Source organism: Lonchura striata, chromosome 9 (genome assembly GCF_050655825.1).
Source record: "Lonchura striata isolate lonStrDom1 chromosome 9, ASM5065582v1, whole genome shotgun sequence".
Lineage (NCBI taxonomy): Eukaryota > Metazoa > Chordata > Aves > Passeriformes > Estrildidae > Lonchura > Lonchura striata.
Genome location: NC_140711.1, coordinates 2,646,866 through 2,665,335, shown reverse-complemented (window position 1 = coordinate 2,665,335; position 18,470 = coordinate 2,646,866). Strand labels below are relative to the sequence as shown.

The window sequence follows — 18,470 nt, the reverse complement described above, 5'->3', positions numbered from 1 at the left end:
CACACAGCTTCAAACAAATCCCTTTGCAAAGGTCGGAAACTCAGAAAAATACACATATTGGAAAGCAATATAAATAAACCACTTCTGTCCCCCATCATCACAGGCAGCAGAGGACCAATACACACTGGTAGGGATCAAAGAATTTTCAGTCTCTCAGCAAGTCCATATTTTGGGCTAGTTCTGCTCTTCAACAAAATCTTTAATTTTCCAAGTGGCTGTGCCATCTAAAGTACCATATACATCACAATCTTTCTCCAGGTCCTAAAAGAATAGCAATTACTCTAAATTTTAACATTCTGTGCAATGTGGTTTTGTCCCTGACCATGGCCTTGGCTGAAATTCAAACCCTCTTCCATTCCTGAACTTTGCACCTAAATTTTGGCTCCTCAACCTTACCTTTCAGTTCTCAGAACTGGTTTGTGGCTCACTTGCTTAAACTGAATAAGGTTCCTTACAAAACTTTGCTCTTTGCTTGTCCTCTTACCTCCACCTAAAGTAGGAAGTTATGCACAGGTGGAAAAGGAGAGCCATCCCTGTGGCACCCAGAGCAGCCATCCCCCCTCCTGCCCTGCAGCATCCTCTGTCCTCTTTCACTTGGTGTTACCAAGTGGTGCTACCAGCTCTGTCCACAGAGCTCCTTTCCCAGGTTTGGTGCTTGCCAGCAAGCCCCAGCTGGGACTCTTCTGAGAATCTGCCCCAGATTTCCCTCAGCAGTGAGAAAAGGCTGTGTTTTCCTGTACACTGAAAGCTGTGGGATTGAGTCAGAGAGCTGAGAGACCTGAAGGTCTCATGTACATCTGGGGCTGGAGCACAGGGTGCTCAGCTAGAGGGGAAGAACTGGGGGTACTGAAATGACTGACATGCCACACGAAGAGAACACCAGCATGAAAGTCCTGCCTGGGTTTCCTTCTGGCTGGGAGCTGCAGCCACAGCACCCAGACCCCTCAGTTTGCCTTCAGCAGTGGTCTGCCTCCTGAACCTCTGAGAAGACAGACCTGAATGAAACAAAACACCTTTAAATACTGAGAGCACCTTAAAGCACAGCCCTTCACCACAGGCAGAGAGGTTGCTGAGCTGGAGCTCACCCACCTCTGAGCACGGCCCACCAGGAGGGGGGCAGAGGGTGGCAGGGAGGCTCCCAGAGAGCCAGAGCCCCTTTCCTGCTGGGCAGCAGGCAGCCCTGGCTACCCTGGCAGCTGGAATGAGGCTGAAGGAGAGCTGGGCTCCCTCGGGGGCTGTGCACTGCCTGAGCTGCTGTGAGCACTCAGCTGGATGCAAACGAAAGCCCAGCACTCACACTCGCTTTGTGGCTCCTGGATGTACAATAAAAATTGTCTTGGTGCAGCCAGCATCAAGCTAACAAATAGAACAGCACCACACTCTTTCCCCCCCTACCTTGCTGCTTACATGCTCTTAAGACCTGGCTGAAAATCTCTGTCCTGCTGAAGAGCAGCTGCCCCTACCTGGAGTCCCTTGGACATTGTGGGAGGTGCTATTGAGCAGAAGAGTAATGAGCCATAATTATTCCTGCATCTGTTTGTTTGGAGGAGAATTCCAATTAAATTAATATTTGTGGGTGTCCCTCCAAACGTATATCTTCTCCTCAATCCAGAATCATAAGAGTTCTCCTATACAGAAATGGTCAGTATTTCTTAGTTTGAGAAACCAGGTCAGGTAAAAAGAAAAAGAAAACAAGCACAAAAAATAGTTACGCTTTTTAACTACTGGAGAAAAATAAATTTGAACCCAGCAGTTACAGTTTCAGGCAGAGATTTAGCTGAAATGTGGCAGGCTATGTAGATGTCATTAAACTGCAGTTCTAAAAGCTTGGACTCATCTTCACCTCAAATTTGATCTGGCTTTTCACAAGTTTATGAGATCAGAAAGAATAGAAGAACCAATATTCTGGATGCTGGAACAATTTACTCCAAAGTACCAGGTGTCAACACTGAAAAACACGAACCAGCATTATCTGCAAAACCCAGATTACGGTAAGAATATTAAAAAAATAAAGACCTTGTAGTTAAAGAAAAATATATTCTAACCACTTTCTCCTGCTCCCCATTTAATTCAGATCACAAGCCAGACAGCTAAATCAGCACTTACAGCCCTATTTAGTAGTGCTTCAGTGGTTGTGGTTATTTACAAAAAAAAGCTCAAGACCAGAGAAATTTTTATGCTAAAATATTTTAATACTTGACTTTAGAAACGCTTACCAGGAAAACAACAGGAAAAGGATGTGGCCTGATAAATGCATGTTGCATCTTCATCAGTGTCATATATTTATTCATTTGAATTTGATTTCACTGAAATTAATAAATGTGAGAAGTCTGAAGTGCAGGCGTGTCATGGTACCAAACGAGCAGCTATCAAGCTCCATTTTCAGGAAGGAAGATGGACATTTTTTAACTCACAGTGGATGCTGTCCACTAAAAACCCTTTAAACCTTTCACTGAAGGGACATTCAAAAAAGGCAGAGAGCAGTGTAGGCTCAGTCTGTACACACCAGCGCTGAAGGAAGCAAAGCAATGGGAAGAGGAGGGGGGAGATGGCAGCAGGGAGAGGGCAGGAGCAGCAGCTCTCCCTGCTTTTGGTTGAAACTCAAGAGTTTTGGGGTTTTTTTTGTGGAGCCACAGGGCCCTTTTCTCTAGGCACCACATCTCTAACTTTGCATGCACAGACAGCATCCTCTGCATACAGAGGCTGGCACCAAGCTCTCCCTGCCCTCCTTCACACAGCCTCTCCCAACTGAAATGTTGTTGAAATTAGTCAGAAATGCTGAAAGCTTCAAATTAATTAGGTGATCACATACTGAAAGGAAATAAAACAATGTCATTTAATATTTCTTTTGCTTGTTACTACATACTATCAACACAGTTTCAACAATTACCACCCAAGAGTAGTTAATTCTGAATAGGAAAGGGCAGACAGACAAGTGTTTTTGGAAGATCATAGACTTGTAGAAGGGTGTGAACCTCCAGCTATAACTGATGCAATATTGTCCCTCCTGGACTGCAGACAGAGCTGAGCCCCAGGAAGGAACAGGTAAAAATTGTGTGCTGGTTTTGGATATCTGGATCTGGGAAACTGAACTCCATTGCAGGTGTCTGAAAGTCTTTTTTATTATCTCTGCTTCCATTTCCCATACATCAAATGGTAAAAAAACCTAAAAAATCCCCAGCCCCTATCTATGCCAGCAGGACAAGGCTAGAACAGGTACATTGAGAAGAGGATGAAAAACCCCAGCCTTGGCTGTGCCCAGCAGGCAAAGCCTGTCATGGTACATTGAGATATCCTGTGCAGAAACCTAAATCACCCTAAAAGTGGTTTGTCCAGGCACAAACACCACACCTCATCAGCACTGGGATAAATTTGATAAACAGGCTGTAACGTTAGCAAAGCACCAAACTGAAGTGTCCAACTAAACAGCAACAGGAGGAAAGAGATTTTCATTAGCAGCCAAATCCTCTGTGTGCTCTAGCTCTGGTGATAAAAAGTTAAATTTTACTTGTACAGCATGATATCATAAATATATGCACTGCTGCTGGTCTGTTAACATTAAAATAGACTGTGAGTTGATGTTTGGCACAACAATGGTACACACAGTTTACATAATGAAGTAATAGAACAGAAAACAGAGAAAGCAAAATGGATTCTAGTAAAACCATTTTTTTAAAGTTTCCCTTTTCCCCCTGTAAGCAGGTATTTTGTAAATACATAATTTTGTAAGAACATTTCTTTTGAGGAAAATCTTATTTATAGAAATTCAGGAAAATGTAGATTTATCAGCTTCTCACTGCTGTCACTGCATTCCTAACGAATTAATCTCTTAATGCTAATTATCTAAACTGGGAGGTTTGCTGTCTTTCAATTTCTCCTACCATAGTAACACTGGAAATCATGATTCAGCCTGCAACCCGAGTTTTTCTCTTCACACAAGAATTTTTAACTCTTCCCCATAACATCCACTGCTGGCTCTGGTCACTCGAGCCACTTGAGCCACACTTTTTCTCTTGCCTAAAATGACTCTTGGTTCTTCCTCCATTCATTATTTTTCTTGTAATGAAATGACATTCAGAGACTTTCCCTCCGGGCTGTAAATACCTCTGGCAGTTTCTCACAGACACATTACACACCCAGAAAACTGACTTTTCCCATTAGGAAGAAGAGGAACCATGAGATATAGGGTCTAACTGGGACTCTTTGGCCACCACAGGGTGCACACAGTACCTCAGCCATCTAAGCAGCCCAGTTGGCTCAAAACTGACTGCAGGTGACTTTTGGAAAGGAGCTCCAGTTGTGCAGTTATTTTCCTAGAGATGTAAGCGCAATTCACAACTGTGAAAAATAAAATGAGATCTTGACCATCTTCAGTAACTGATTTTCTTTTTTTCCCACCTTGCAGAATTCCAGCCAAAGTGCATGTCTGATCTTGCCAGGTCAGTCATATGGTTTGGAAGTCTGTATGATCTCTCAGGAAATGCCAGATTTGCGAAAACGCTGTCTCAAGTCTTTCAAAAGCAATGATAATTTGAAGACCAATGTAGCTAATGGTTTAAGTAGAAAAAATCACCTTCGAAGTGTCAAAATGACTCAGCCATTAGGCAGAAGAGACACACAGGCTGTGATGTGCTCTGCAGGGCCCAGAGCTGGGCTGCATGAGTCTCACGCTAACGCCTGCTCTGCGAGCCAGAGAACTGAAAGTGCAAAATCTGCAGCGCCAGAGACACATCTCCACCAGCTTCAAACCTCACCACTCTCAGGACACCGAGGTGGAAAAACCCACCCTGCTGATCCGGGCTCAGAAGTCCCACAGGAGCATCTCCAGCTGATTTCCCCGTGGAAGCTGAAACGCATGTCTCAAGGAAGATTAGATCGGTTCAACGCTGAACGTGTCCAGGCTAAGGAGCCAGGGCAGCTCACCTGCCCCGCCGCGCAGCAGGCTGAGCTCCGCCGGCTCTGAGGCCAGCGGGCTGCGGTGCACGGCCACGGCTGCCTTGTGCCTCCCTCAGTCTGGAGGAACCAAGCATCGGTGGCAAACACCCGTGCCTGCGGCCACACCACTGCCCCGGCCCCTCGGCCCCAGAGCCCCGCACACACACAGAGTCCCTGCGGCCACTTCCCCACGGAAAAGGCTCGTTTCAGCTGCTCCTTGTGTTGTTCTCCACACCATAACCAGCAGAGCTGCTGCCTCTGCCTTGCCCATCCTTTCAGGGTGCGGTGCCAGGGAGGACACGAGCAGAGCGCTCGGCTGGGATAAACTGAGCGACACGATCAGCTGCTCCTCCTGGTGACAGACCACAGACAGACGGACAGACAGACAGACACGTGCAGGGCATCCTCATCCGCGGAGGATGCGGGACGGCACCGCGGTGCCTCCCGGAGAGGCGAGCTTCGAGCCTGCTCGCCTTTTCCTGGCCCTGCCTCACGGCACAGAGAGCGCTCAGGTGATGGGGCGACACCGAGCCCAGCACAGCCCTGGGTACATGGCCGGGAAATCTCCAACTACACTCCTGTAGCCACGAGATGGAGCAGCTCAGTCACAAACAGCTCCGCAGAGCCACCGGATGAAGGCGATGGGACACTTCATCCCGCTTCTGCCTCACCCTGAGGCAGCAGGCAGTTTTGGATCACAGCACTGGATGCTCTCTTTTCTCGAGCAGGACAAATACTTTTCTCACTGGTTAGGATATGATTAAAATCGAGAAAAACCTCACCACGTCTTCGCTGCACAGCCCTGTGTGGTTACTGACGTTGTAAACTGGAAGGCTGACAAGCCCCATGCTGACACTTCCCAAGAGCCAGGACTGACAGCAGGAGAAGCCAGGGCCTCGGCTGGCACAGCCCAGCACTGCAAAGAGAAGGTTTGCCCTAAGGGCAAGCACAAGGGATCGGCAGAATTTCCCTGGTTGCCACTGAGGGATGTGTGTGTGTCCTGAAGGTGAGATATCTGTGTGGCAGCAGCAATATAGCAGAGTCCTCAATACCAACAAATAAATGCATGTGAAGCAGCTCCTTCATCAGGAAAAAGGCACAAGATGCATCCAGCATCTGAAATAATGTGAAACAGGAGGTGCTTCACACACTGGTGGCATTGGTGACACACACAGAGCTGCCAAGAACAGAGAATGTGCAGAGGTGGTCCTCCTCTCCCATGTCTCCAAAAAAAGGGACCCACACTTGGCTTTGGGGACTTTGTGAAGAGACAGAGAGCAGAGCCTGCGCTGAGAACAGAAAAGTTCCCTGCTGCCCACTGCTTTCCCCCCTGCATCCCAAGTAAGCCATCAGTGAACAGCTGGGAGTTCTCCATGGGCTGTCCCAGCCTTTCCACCGTGCTGCTCACTCGGATTCATGTCACCCTCTCCATCGGCCCTCAGCATCACACTCTTCCATCCATCCCATTTTGAAGGGAGAGGAGCCTTCACACCTTGTCCCAGGTGCATTTGTACACCTGTCCATGCCTTCCTGGCCATTCCTTCCTTGCAAAACTCACCAGGATAGTGCTGGGAAAAAAGCAGATTGCTCACTGGGGGTGGCTGAACCCCCCCTGCCGCTGCTGCTCCTCCATCCTGCCCTTCCCAAAGTCTCTCTGCAGATGTGGAGCCTCAGGGGCTCAGTGCAGCCAGGGAAAACCTTGCCCAGCCTCCAGCAAGGTGGGCAGTGCTCAGGAGGGTCAAAGAGAAAATGAGACAGAGGAAAAAGCAGCGAGGCTGGGAGGGGAAACCTCGTGTGGGAAGAGAGAGCGCCCGCTGTGAGCGTTGGTGGCACTGTCAGAACTGACAGCTGCAAACCCAGAGCAGGGCAGGAGCACAGAGGAGAACTAACCTAAAAATGAAAACTTTGGTCTTGCTGGTGAAGAGGAACAAAAAAAACACATACTGAAGAAACTCCACCAATATAATCCAAACTACACTTAAAAAAAAAAAAAAAACCAAAACTCCAAAACATCTACAATATATCAATAACATCATTGTGTTGAGAACCACAATGAAAGTGTTAAAGAAAAATTCAAATTCTCCTAAAAACCAACTTCACCATCAAAAAATACAAAATTGAAAAACCTACTCAAAAAATTCAATTCCTAAAAATAAAATAAAAAAAACACATCATCAAAAAAATTACAATATCTCCACCAACCAACATAAAAGCCCACAATTTTTCCTAAACACCATAAACTTTTAAAAAATAGGCATTCTCAAATACAACCAAAATATAAACCCTCTCTACCTAATCATCCACAAAAAAGCCACTTTCCAATAAAACCCTAAACAACAACAAATAAAAAATTTAACTACAACAATAAACCTATCAAAACATAACACAAATATCGTAAAACAAACTCAGAAAACCCAAAAACCTCCCACGAGACAAAAAACCCAAAAACTCACTTAAGCTTGATTTTCAATACAAATACAAACCATAAAAATGAAACCTCACAATCCTTCTAACTTTTTAAATTTTAAACAAGAAATATCAAAGAAAAAAAAAAACCACCACAAAAATAACTAACCTATATCAACCAAGCATTTGTAAAAACATCACTTTTTAATCCTTCAATATCAACTCACAGCCTGCCTGAGCTGGGCTTTGTTCACATCCAGAATGCAGCCACAGGCACAAGAGCACCGCAGGATACACAGAAGTGAAACCTAGCTGAGAAATGAGATGAGGTGCTATTCATTCATATTGGTTTTTTCCTTTGGTGGTGTTTCTTTTTTTTTTTTTCCCTTAAATAGTCATTTCAACTAAAATACCCCGGGGAAACCCCAAGGGACTCTTTCTTCTCTCATCTCCTATCCCCCATCTATTTCACAGATGTACAGTTTTAATTTAGCCAATATAATCCTCAGGTTTGAAATGTAAGGAGCATGCAGAAGACCAAGCAAAACTACATCTGTGGCCTTTCTTTGCCTTTTTGGAAAGAATATTGCAAACATGCATACAATGGCCAAAAACCCCACTTTTTTTCCCCTTTCTACCTGAACAAAATCATCACCTGACACTCTCCATAGGTATATTCCCTGCTCCCTAGGGGTATAAACAGATGTAAGAGTAACCCTTGACTCTTTTGAAACACCAAGTTGAAGTGAACATACCACATCACCACTGAAAATCAGCAATCTTTTTCCTTTCTGATATCATGAAAAGTAAGGGAAACAATGACAGGATTTAGCTCAAAGCACGTTTTGACAACTAATGCTCTACCCATGGATGTTATGTACAATCAATAAAATCCTGTATTTGGGAAAAAAACAAAAACAAAAATAAAAACCTAAAACCAAACAAAAAAAACAACCAACAAAAAAACCACACGCACACAAAAAAAACCCACAAAAAACACACAAAGGAAAAAGAAAGAAAAAAAAAAAAAACCAACAACAAAAAACCCAAAGAAAGGCTGTAGAGGCAGATTTCTTTCCGCGTTACCAGACCCTGGTTTTAAGGGTGACTCAGAGGTGTGAGTCCCACAGGTTTAGGTCTCACATGAGCTGGGGAGTCCCTGTGAGCAGAGCAGACAGCGTGGGGAGGCCACCCTGCCCTGGGGATCTGGGGTGGAACAAACAGCAGCAGCACCTGGGCCTTTCTGACACTCTGACCAGCAGCTGCTTTGTGTGCAGCTCACTCTGCTGCCTGAAAACACAAGACTGCAGAATTCTACAAGCTGAGAAGGAGGAAAAGTCAACAACCAGAGCACGAGGCAGCCCAAAGGTAAGACGACAAGAGATATTTTACTATAGCAAAAGCTTGCCTTAAAAGTTTCCTCTTGTCACAAGATCCAAAAACGAATTATATTTTACATAATTTGCATTGCTTACAGCATAGCTAACTTTTTAAATGACTGAACAAAACTTCCCTTTGCATTTATGCTTTATATAATATTTTTTCTGTTTATTCTTTAATAAATCTGCACAACAGATCCTAGTCTGAAACATCCTTTAATTACAGTGAAAATTTTCTTAGTTAAGCATCTTGGTGAGAAGCTGAAATTCTATTTCTCTAGACCCAGAATTTCTTAGACACGCTATCAAACAAATTAAAAACAAGACTGAAGAAAAGGGAAAGTAGTAATGAAATCTCCTACAGAGGCATTGAAGTAAAGAACTTTGTCAGTATTTATTACTTTTCAGAAATTCCTTAATTAACTTTTCCATCCTTTGGCTCTCAGTAATGGGCTCTCACCCAGCATCAGACTCAGAGTGCTTCATGCTGCTTTTCTTACTTCTGTCTAAGCCAGTAACTTACAGAATCTCACTTACCTGCCATTACCATGTCTTTAAGGAGCAAAGAACTAAATTTTCTTTTTTGCTGATCTTAATCTCACTCAAAGAGATCTTAATCTCTCAAACTACAGTAAGGGAGAGTTTACCTGTGAAATATCAGGGGGGTGACTTGATCTGCAGGACAGAAACTTTGCTCAGTTGACAAAATGGAACAGCATCAAAATCAGCAGCTCATGTAGGAAAGACACTGGTTTGAAGTAAAAACTAGAGAACAGCAGGGGAAATTAATATCTGGGTGCTGACAGAAAGATCTCTGGCAGATTTTATTTACAGATTCCATTTGCTGTCATGGAACTGGCTGGAGGAAAGGATCTGGTGTTCCTAGCCATTTGCATTTTTAAGTGACTACAGCACTGCAGAAACCAATGAGCACCTTCCCAGTCCTTATCAGGAGAGTCTGAGGGCAGGATCAAGCCAGAACCCTTCCTCTAAAGAAAATTACTTTGTGACCCCAGCTCAGCTCAGAGCTTGCCTGTGACTCTTCCAGTCCCCTCTTGGCAGAGGCGAATCCAGCTGCATGTTTCCTGTAACCCCTGTCTCTGCTCTGGTAAGTCTGGCTCATTTAGACAAAATCTCATCCTTCTACCGAAGACTTAACCTCTGCCAGAACTAGCCCATTAGAAGCTTTCTGCCTGCAGCTTTCAGACAGCTTTTAGAAGGGCCAGAGGTACTCACAGTCCCTCTTTGCCCTGGGTGGTGGGGAAGGTGCAGGATGGCAGTGACTGTATGGGATCTTCACATTAATAAATGTGGGGCACCCTTCTGTTCTTGGCTCCCCAAGATCTCATTTGATACCTTGATGCAGGAAACAGGAGACACATAATTGCTTCCACCCTCATGTTCCAAGAACCCCTAAAATCAGGGTCTGCTACCTTGGTTCTGCAAAGAAACCTCTCCAAAGGGATGGTGCAGTCACATGCTCTGCCCAGCCTGAATTACAGGAGAGCACAGTCTGGGGTTACAGCTAGCAGTGCAAGTGAGAGTGGACACCAGAAAGCCCCATTCCCCCTTGATGTGCAAGCTTGCCCCAAAATCAGTGGCACTGAGCAGCTCCATGCTACCAGGAGCTGCAATTCAGCACACTGCTGTCCAAGAGGGGGGAAAAAGTGGATTTCCAAGGCTGTAGATAAATAGAGACCTTATTACCCCTTTTTCTATGTCTTCTACTGATCTTCATCCTTCCTTGTGGTGATTTTCTTCTCTTCCAGAATACTTGGAGATATGAATAACACCCATGGCAAGGGCAATATCAGTGCTACAGTGGAACTGTTCCAGCTCATCATGTACACCCCCACTTTTATCCTGGGATTGCTGTTCAACATAATGGCTCTGTCATTCCTGTTCTTCAAGGTTAAAAAGCTGTCAGAATCTACAGTCTACATGATGGCCCTTATATTCCTGGATACTTTGCTGTTGTTTACTCTCCCTTTTAAAATCATTTCCTACCATCTTCAAGACAACTGGAACTTGGGGTCAGTGTTTTGCTCCACATTGGAGAGTCTTTACTTTGTGAATATGTATGGCAGCATCCTCATCTCCCTGTGCATCTGCGTGGACCGGTACGTTGCTATCCAGTACCCCTTCGTGGCCCTCACCCTCAGGTCCATCAAGAAAGCTGCCATGGTCTGTGCTCTCATCTGCCTGGGCACCTCCGTGGGGACACTCTCTACTTTCCAGCTCCATGGGAAGGGCCACAACATCTCGTCCTGCTTCCATAACTTCTCCAAGAGCACGTGGGAGAACGCAGGCCTGTTCAGCACCCTGGTGATCATCTTCTTGGGCAGCCTGGCAGCCATGACCTTCTGCACTGCCCAAACTGTCCGCTGCCTGAGAAGGCACAGAAACCCAGACAACCTCCAAACACACAGCACCAGGGCAGAGAGGATTGTGGTGACAAACCTGGTGGCCTTCCTGGTGTGCTTCACGCCTTACCACGTGGCCTACATCATGTACTTCTTGGTGAAGAACAACATCATCCACATCAGTTTTCAACAAGTGCTACGAGACATTGTCCAGGTCACCCTTTGCTGGGCAAACCTGAACTGCTGTCTTGATGGGGTGTGCTATTATTTTGTTTTAAAGGAGTCCTTGGAAGACCCATTGCAAAACAATGAAAAAAGAGCCATGCAAAAGCCTTGATTTATGTACTGCATGCTCATACTTGGGATGATGTGTGGAGAGGCTTTTATGGAAAGTACAGGATTCTGAGCTTCTTGCCTAAGCAATTTGCTTTAAATATTCACAGATGAAAATATTTCCTAAAAACCAGAGCTAAGTAAATTTCAAAGAGACTCTTCCTAACATTTTATTTCTTTCCACAATGTTTTCTGTTATTATTTATATATAAAAAATTATTTAATTATTCATATGAATAGTGATGCATATTTCTTTGGATGTGATCCTTCTTTACTTTGAAAAGAAGAAAAATATTAACTTATATGTGGTAGCGTATTTCAGCTTCCCTGTCAACGCTGCACCTGCAAAACTTCCTCAAAACTTTAGTCTTACAGACTTGGTCTGGTAAGAAAAAAAGACTTGAAATTCATGGTAAAAGCTCCAGACTAAATTCTGTTGTCTCCCCTGTCCTGGTCACATATGCTTGTCCTCACGCACATGCACCTGTTTGGTTTAGTCTTGCACATGCTATTTAAAAAAGAAAATAATGATTGTAACTCTAAATGCAAAGGCAGCTTTAGGTTCATATGGGTATAGCAAGATCTCCATGTCATTCCTCCACTGCTGGACTTCAAGGTGCAGCACTTGTTTTAGTGACAGCTGTTGTGACAGCCCATCACACATCCAACTAATGCTGCCACTGGCTCAAATCCCCACACAGCACACATTAATTGACTCCCCTAGTTCCAGGTTTCCTCACCACCTCCTCTCCTACTTGCAGGCTTTTCACATCTGTTCTTTCCTGCTTGGTTACAAATACAGTTTCATGAACGGATCCAAACCAAACAAGAGCATGAAATAAAATCCCCATGTGCAATGTAGTGGCAAACACATGAACCTGAAGGAATTACCCCCACCTTATGCAGGGATAAGATAAGAGTAGCCCTGATCCCTAAAGCAGCAGCCAGAAACACACAGAACCCTGGGGGAAAGCAACCTTTTGGACCCCAGAGCAATCTAAGCACTCCCATTCCCCAAGCAAACAAGGCAATAAAAAATAATCAAGCAGCAAGGGCCTAACATGCCAGTCAGTTGCTTCTTATCAGTGCTCACAGGCAGAGATAAACCCAAAGACAAGGAGCATCCAGCCTGCAGAGAGGCAGCCCACTGCTCTGGGCCACCCCACTGCTGCCTGCAATTCTGTCCCAGCCATCAGCTGCCACCTTCCTGGGGGATGAGGCAGATTTAGCAGGGAAAGCCAAAGAGTTCTCATATTCATGCTGAGCTGGATCCTTGCAGCACCTCTTTGAGGCAGGGACACTTATCCCAGCCTTTGAACTGTCTCTTTTCCACACACTTTTGGCAAGGATAGTGCACAAACTGTGTACTGATTCTCCCTTGAGCCGGAGGGGAGAAACTACAAGTGGGGGCTCCAGTCTGTCAAAGGGAATGTTTTTTAAAGTGAATCTGTGTATGAGAATGTACCAAAGAAACCCAATTCCAGTTGGGAACACTGACCCAGCACAGACCTAAGCATCTACTGCTGTTGACAAAGTCCTTTTGGTATTCAGGCAATGAATTGTGCTTCTGAGCAGACACAGACTGTGTATTTACCTTATGTCCTGGTTATGAAAAAATGTCTGAAAATAAAATTCAGCAGTATATTCCAGCAAGAATTCCCCCCCCATAACCATGGCCATTTCCATTGATTCCCTCAGTAACTTCAGGATATCCTGAATCTCCCTGCCAGCAGACAAGGAATCCTCATCAGGTCCTTGCTCATAACTTAACTTTTAACTAACTACACTTCAGTAGACACAAAGATTTTACCATTGCAACTTCAGGCTTCTTTTGGAAAAAGAGTTAACAAATCATAGAATAAAATAGTGCTGAGGCAAAAGAGTTATTTTCCATCTCAAAGCAGTGGGCTATGCCAAGAGGGCCTCCAGCTTAACTGACAGTGCCTGAACAGAGGGAGCAGGGATTGCGTCAGTACCTGGGGAGGCAGAAAATGCCAGAGTGCATGAGAAAACTGATCTCAATTGCTCTTCTGTAGCCTGAGGCAGCTCCATTAGTTTCACTGCCATGACTTTGGGCTTACACTGCAATAACTGAGACTGGAAGCTCACCTGTAGTTTTATGCTTCCTCTGTTGCTCAGCTTTTTCCAAGTACTCCTGTTCTTTGGTTTTTTACCCTGCTGTCCTTGGTCCCACAGATCATAAAGTAACTTGCCCTGTAATTTAATTTAGAGTACTGGAAGAGAGCAGGGAGATGAACATTAAATTTAGGAATTTTTGGCTTCTAGGCTACCTTCCTCAGCGATAACATACTGCTTAGAAAGGGCTGGGGTGTTGACCACATGAAGCATTACTGACACTGAACAAAGGAAATTTAAAAATGCTTGAAGCATTTCGTCTTCACCTGAGCATCCTCTGTGTTTCTCCAGTGAATCTGGACACTGATTTTTCCAGAAACAAACATGCTGAGGTGTAGAAAAGCAAGTATCTGGCCATGGACAGGGTAGAGGCAAGCACAGTCTGTGCCTGCCTGTGCACATGGCGGTGCCCCTGCCAGCCCTGAGAGCACCGATGATCAGGGCACAGGAACGACTTCCATTCTACATCCCTGGGACAAATTAGAATTTTGTAAAGGCAATATTTTCTACTAAAAAGTTCCCTTCTGGGCCTCTGAATATTCACTCTGCAGGTCAAATGTAGTGTTGTCTGATCCTTTCTTTGCCCAGATGGGTGACTACAGCAACTTGCTCATAGGCAGGCATTTATATCTAAACCACGAACATGGGGTATCACCAAGAGAATATTAAAAGATGTAGAGTGCTAAGAAATCAAAGGAAAAAAAAAATCTGAAAACCTGAAATTCGTATGAAGAAAAAGAAAGCAAAACCAAGGATTTGTTTGGAAACAAATTGCCCCCAAGAACAGAGGATTCATTCCTAACAAATACAGTTCTTAGCCTAAAATCATGAGTTCATTCTAAAAAAAAGCAGTGGGGGCTAGAGAGCTGCTATAGAGCATGTTTTCTACTTGCACTTGGCTTTGCCTTTGGACAGTGAAAGGCCAAAGGTTTGGGCCAGCACTGAGAACACAGCAGGTCATGGGAGCTGCTGAAGCTGCACTGCTGGGGAGCTTCACCCTTTGGGCCAAGCAAGGCATTTCAATGGAGAGGCCTTCCAGAAATGCACCCTGAGGCTGCCACGTTTCTCACCAAGTGTTGCAGACCTTCCAGCCTGTATCCTGTTCACATAAGCAATTTTCCCACTCACTTCTTTGCAGGTTTCACAGAGAAACCGGGCATGTGTTTCAGCAGCAAATTCTCTATTCCCTGCAGCCTCACTCACCTGGGAGAGCAGTGAGGCTCAGACTTAGATTAACTCTGCACATCTGTCTTTGCTTTGCAAAATTCTTGTCTTCTAGTACAACTATTATCTTATGTGTCAGGCTCAGGAAGTATCTGTTTGGCCTGTGAAAGAATAAAAGGTTTAAAGGAAAACATCACCAATTATATTTACAAATAACCATGGAAATCCCAACCAAGGTATTCATCTCCCAAATGGAGAGAATCAACACAGGTAGCAGGCATGCAGAAAATTCTACAGAGTTTTCACTATTTTGGGAATAAAAAATGAAAAAGTAAAAAAAAACATTAACTTTATATATTTTCTGAAAGATGTTCACATACAATGAATGGAGAAAAGTCAAAACAATATCATATCTGTGATCAGCAGTAACAAGAAAAAGCTTCAGAAAAGTAATCCTCAACAGAGATAAAAAGGGTTTTATAGAGATTTTCTTATGCCTCACTTCTCTCAAAATGTTTTAGCATTTTTACTGCTGCTAAAACAGGTTAAAATAGCCCTTTGTTCACTCTGCAGAAGGACAGCAACCATGATCTAAAGATGAATTTGTAGCACTGTAGATGCTAGGCAGAAGCCCTCTGAGAAGTGAAATAGTTAATTTTGCTGTTAAAGTGAAGTGCTGCAGATAGGCAGAGGCAGAAATCACACCCCAGCTCCCTTCACAGCAATCTCCCCACAGTGCAAAGCTGTTTGCAAGCTCTTTCCATCTGCTGCATTTACTGGTGAAAGTCTCACAAAGAAGTAAAAATGTCCCAAGTGGGACCACAGCTGACCCTGGTAAGTGCCAGGGACACACAGATGTGACTCCAGTTTTGGGGGAGGACACTGATCTCACACATGAGGAGCAGTTTTCTCCTCAATCTGCAGCTGGCCAATGCAAAGCCACAATTCAATCAGGAGCTCCAGCTTGCTTTACTCATCCCTGTCCTCATCCTTCCTTCCCTTTCACAAGCCTCTGCCTTTAGTTTCTGGAGGCACTAAACCCTTTAGCAAAGCTGAGACTTCTCCTCCATTGGGTTTCTTGCTACTGAGAAAGGTCTACCATAGCAACAAACTAATGAATCAGTCTTTAGCTGCTGGGAAATGGAAAGGACGCCTACAGCCTCCTTAATTTTGTTTATTCTTATTATTCTGATTTTATACACTGTGACTTCGTAAGAATGGCATTTATCACGTTTTCTAATGTTGCTGTGGGACAGTGTTAAAATGAAAAATCTATGAGGAATCAGAAATGTGTCCCTGGAAGAAGAGCTGAATCAGTGCCATTTGCAGACATCAAATGATGTAAAACATCACATCTGCTTTATGCCATAGATTCCTGTTAATCCTTCTCTCTATTCCAAGACAAAAAGGGCATTACACGGGGACTATGTTGAGAGCAAGCATCAGCAGTTTTGAGCTATAAACACTGGTGGGCAATTGTTAATCCAAAACTAAGCATTATAAACCCAGGAAATCCAGTTTAGATTACACTTTGGAGTACACCACAAGAATCCCAGCCATTCCTGGCTAAGTATTAACTTTGTGACTGAAAGTAAAGCCACCTCCCAGAGCCCAGCATTTAACCTGGGCCTACCTGGCCTGCCTTCACTATTGAGAGTGAAGGACACTGTCTGACACAGTTTTATCAGTTTAAAGAAGAGCTTAGGAAGGAAAACACAAGAAGTTGCAGACAGAAGAGACCTGACTGACTTCATTCATACTGATAGGAAGTGGTGTGGTTTGAAAACGTTGCAGCTGGATGGGGGCAGAAACAAAGGACTGTGACTTTTGCTAGACCTGGCTCAGCATAGCAGTAAAAGCCCTGCATGTGTGTTTGTTTCCCTCATGCAGAGCAAAATAACTTGGCATTAATAATAAACATGCTATTTAGGCCTTTTTCTTGAGCAGTGACTGAGGTATAAAACACTCTGGCTCTGAGCTCAGCTCTTGCTGCTGGTCCTGCCTCTGACAGCACAAAGACCCTGTTGTGTCATGAAGGATGTTTGTTCCCTTTTGAGCTGCCCTGTGGTATCCCACCCAGCCTCCAATGCGGAATTGAGCAGGGATGGGGTGTTCCTGGTCCATCTCACTTCTGCCCATCTCTCATGGCAAAAACCACACAAAGGGAGCCAGATTACTCCTAATTTAAACACACAGCCTGACACACATTGCCTTATGATTCCTCAGAAAAACCACATGTTCAGGAAAGGAAGGAGGTAAAGAAATGCCATGGCCACATTTGTATTTGTAACCCACTCCATACTACAATGGTAAGAAAAAGCCCAACACACTCAGCAGCAAGAGCGAGACTTTAATGCCCCCTTCTTTGCACCACAAGATACTGAGGCTGGAATAATATGGCACCTTGGTTGGGAACAACAGGGCAGAAACCAAGCAGGATCACTGACTCTTATCCCAGATTTCATTTTGGCACATAATCACACCATTCTGATATTTTTATGCTATTATGGGTTATTGCTCTTTCAAATTAGCCTGTGTCATTTGCCTTGGGGTGCCCACATACACCTGTCAAAAAACATCTTTAGAAGATATCCTAAATCTCTAAATCTCTCTCCCACTTTTTGCCAATCAAAAATCCAATCCTGTGGGTAAATACACCCATTCTAATTCTCATGCTATCAGTTTGTTAACTTGAACACCACAGCAGCCAGACTCCTGTACTGAAAACTGTGGTTTTTTGCATTAAAAAGATTAAGATTAAAAATTTGTTTTTCCAGAATTCTACTGCATGTGCCCAAGAATCTTATTCCTAACATTCTCTCTAGTCCCGTTACAGGTGTCAATCCAGCTCCCACCTCCCATCCTTAAAACACAGATGCAAAGAGAACCACATAGGTAACAATTTCTCTTATCAAAGTTTCTGCAAAATTGTGCAGGATACAAAATATTATTTTCTTGGTTGTATACAAAATGTCAAAACAGCAAAGCTGGAATGCCTTTCTGTCAAGAAGAAGGAATGACTTTTCTGGCCAGCTCAAGGACTCCTGGAAGTCTGGTGATGTTTTGAGGGTTAATGAAGGCAGCACAAAGAACCATCAGGCAAGTTTCTCCAGTCAAACAAGATGAAGCAGAGGCACCAGGAGCCAATTGCACGTGACAAACCAGCCACGGAGCCGCACTGCAGGTGGCCACTGGCACCAAGGGACAGCAGATCAGGCGCCTGCAGCTCCAGGGTTCTCAGTCCCCAGGGAAAAGTGGGGTTTCAAACACAGCTGGAAACAACACATGAAAATTTCATTTAACAGCTACGTTTGGCCCTTGGACTCTGGGGAAATTCCTGCTAGAAGGGCATCCACTGACAGAACTCACACTGGTGGTATGAGTGCACCCAGTCTCCATTACAGCCACTCTCAGCCTCTGCTGCATACTTAATCCACCTGAAGTGAGAAACCCTTTTCAGTAGCACAGTCAGATGCTGTGGAAGTGAGCCCAGTGTCCCAGAGGATTAGAGTCTAGAGGATCCGAGTTAATTGCACTCCCTGGACAGACTCGGGCTCCAATGGTCAGTGTCCAAATGAGGAATAAGCAGCAGGGATGGGTCAGCTCTTCAGAAACAAAAGGTCCCATTTTCATGCAAATAGCATTCACTAGGAAGAACAATGAAGGACAAGTAAAGAAAAGTCAGACAAAGCAATAGAATCCTTATGGTCTGAAGGTTTTAGGAGGTATCAGCTGCTGCTTAAACTATTAACAA

At 44.4% G+C, this 18,470-nt stretch overlaps 1 protein-coding gene across 2 annotated transcripts; it reads left to right on the top strand.

Moving 5' to 3' along the window:
• Positions 1-6,597: 6,597 nt before the first annotated feature.
• Positions 6,598-12,562, top strand: LOC110484857 (G protein-coupled receptor 55). Of its 2 annotated transcripts, none has more exons than XM_085587543.1 (3): positions 6,598-8,709; positions 9,555-9,828; positions 10,490-12,562. In XM_085587543.1, the coding sequence occupies exon 3, from the start codon at positions 10,503-10,505 to the stop codon at positions 11,418-11,420; it is 918 nt and encodes a 305-aa protein (XP_085443669.1). In that variant the 5' UTR covers positions 6,598-8,709; positions 9,555-9,828; positions 10,490-10,502; the 3' UTR covers positions 11,421-12,562. The 2 variants fall into 2 exon arrangements, with proteins under 2 accessions (XP_085443669.1, XP_085443668.1); XM_085587542.1 differs by having other exon boundaries at positions 9,542-9,828.
• Positions 12,563-18,470: the final 5,908 nt, after the last annotated feature.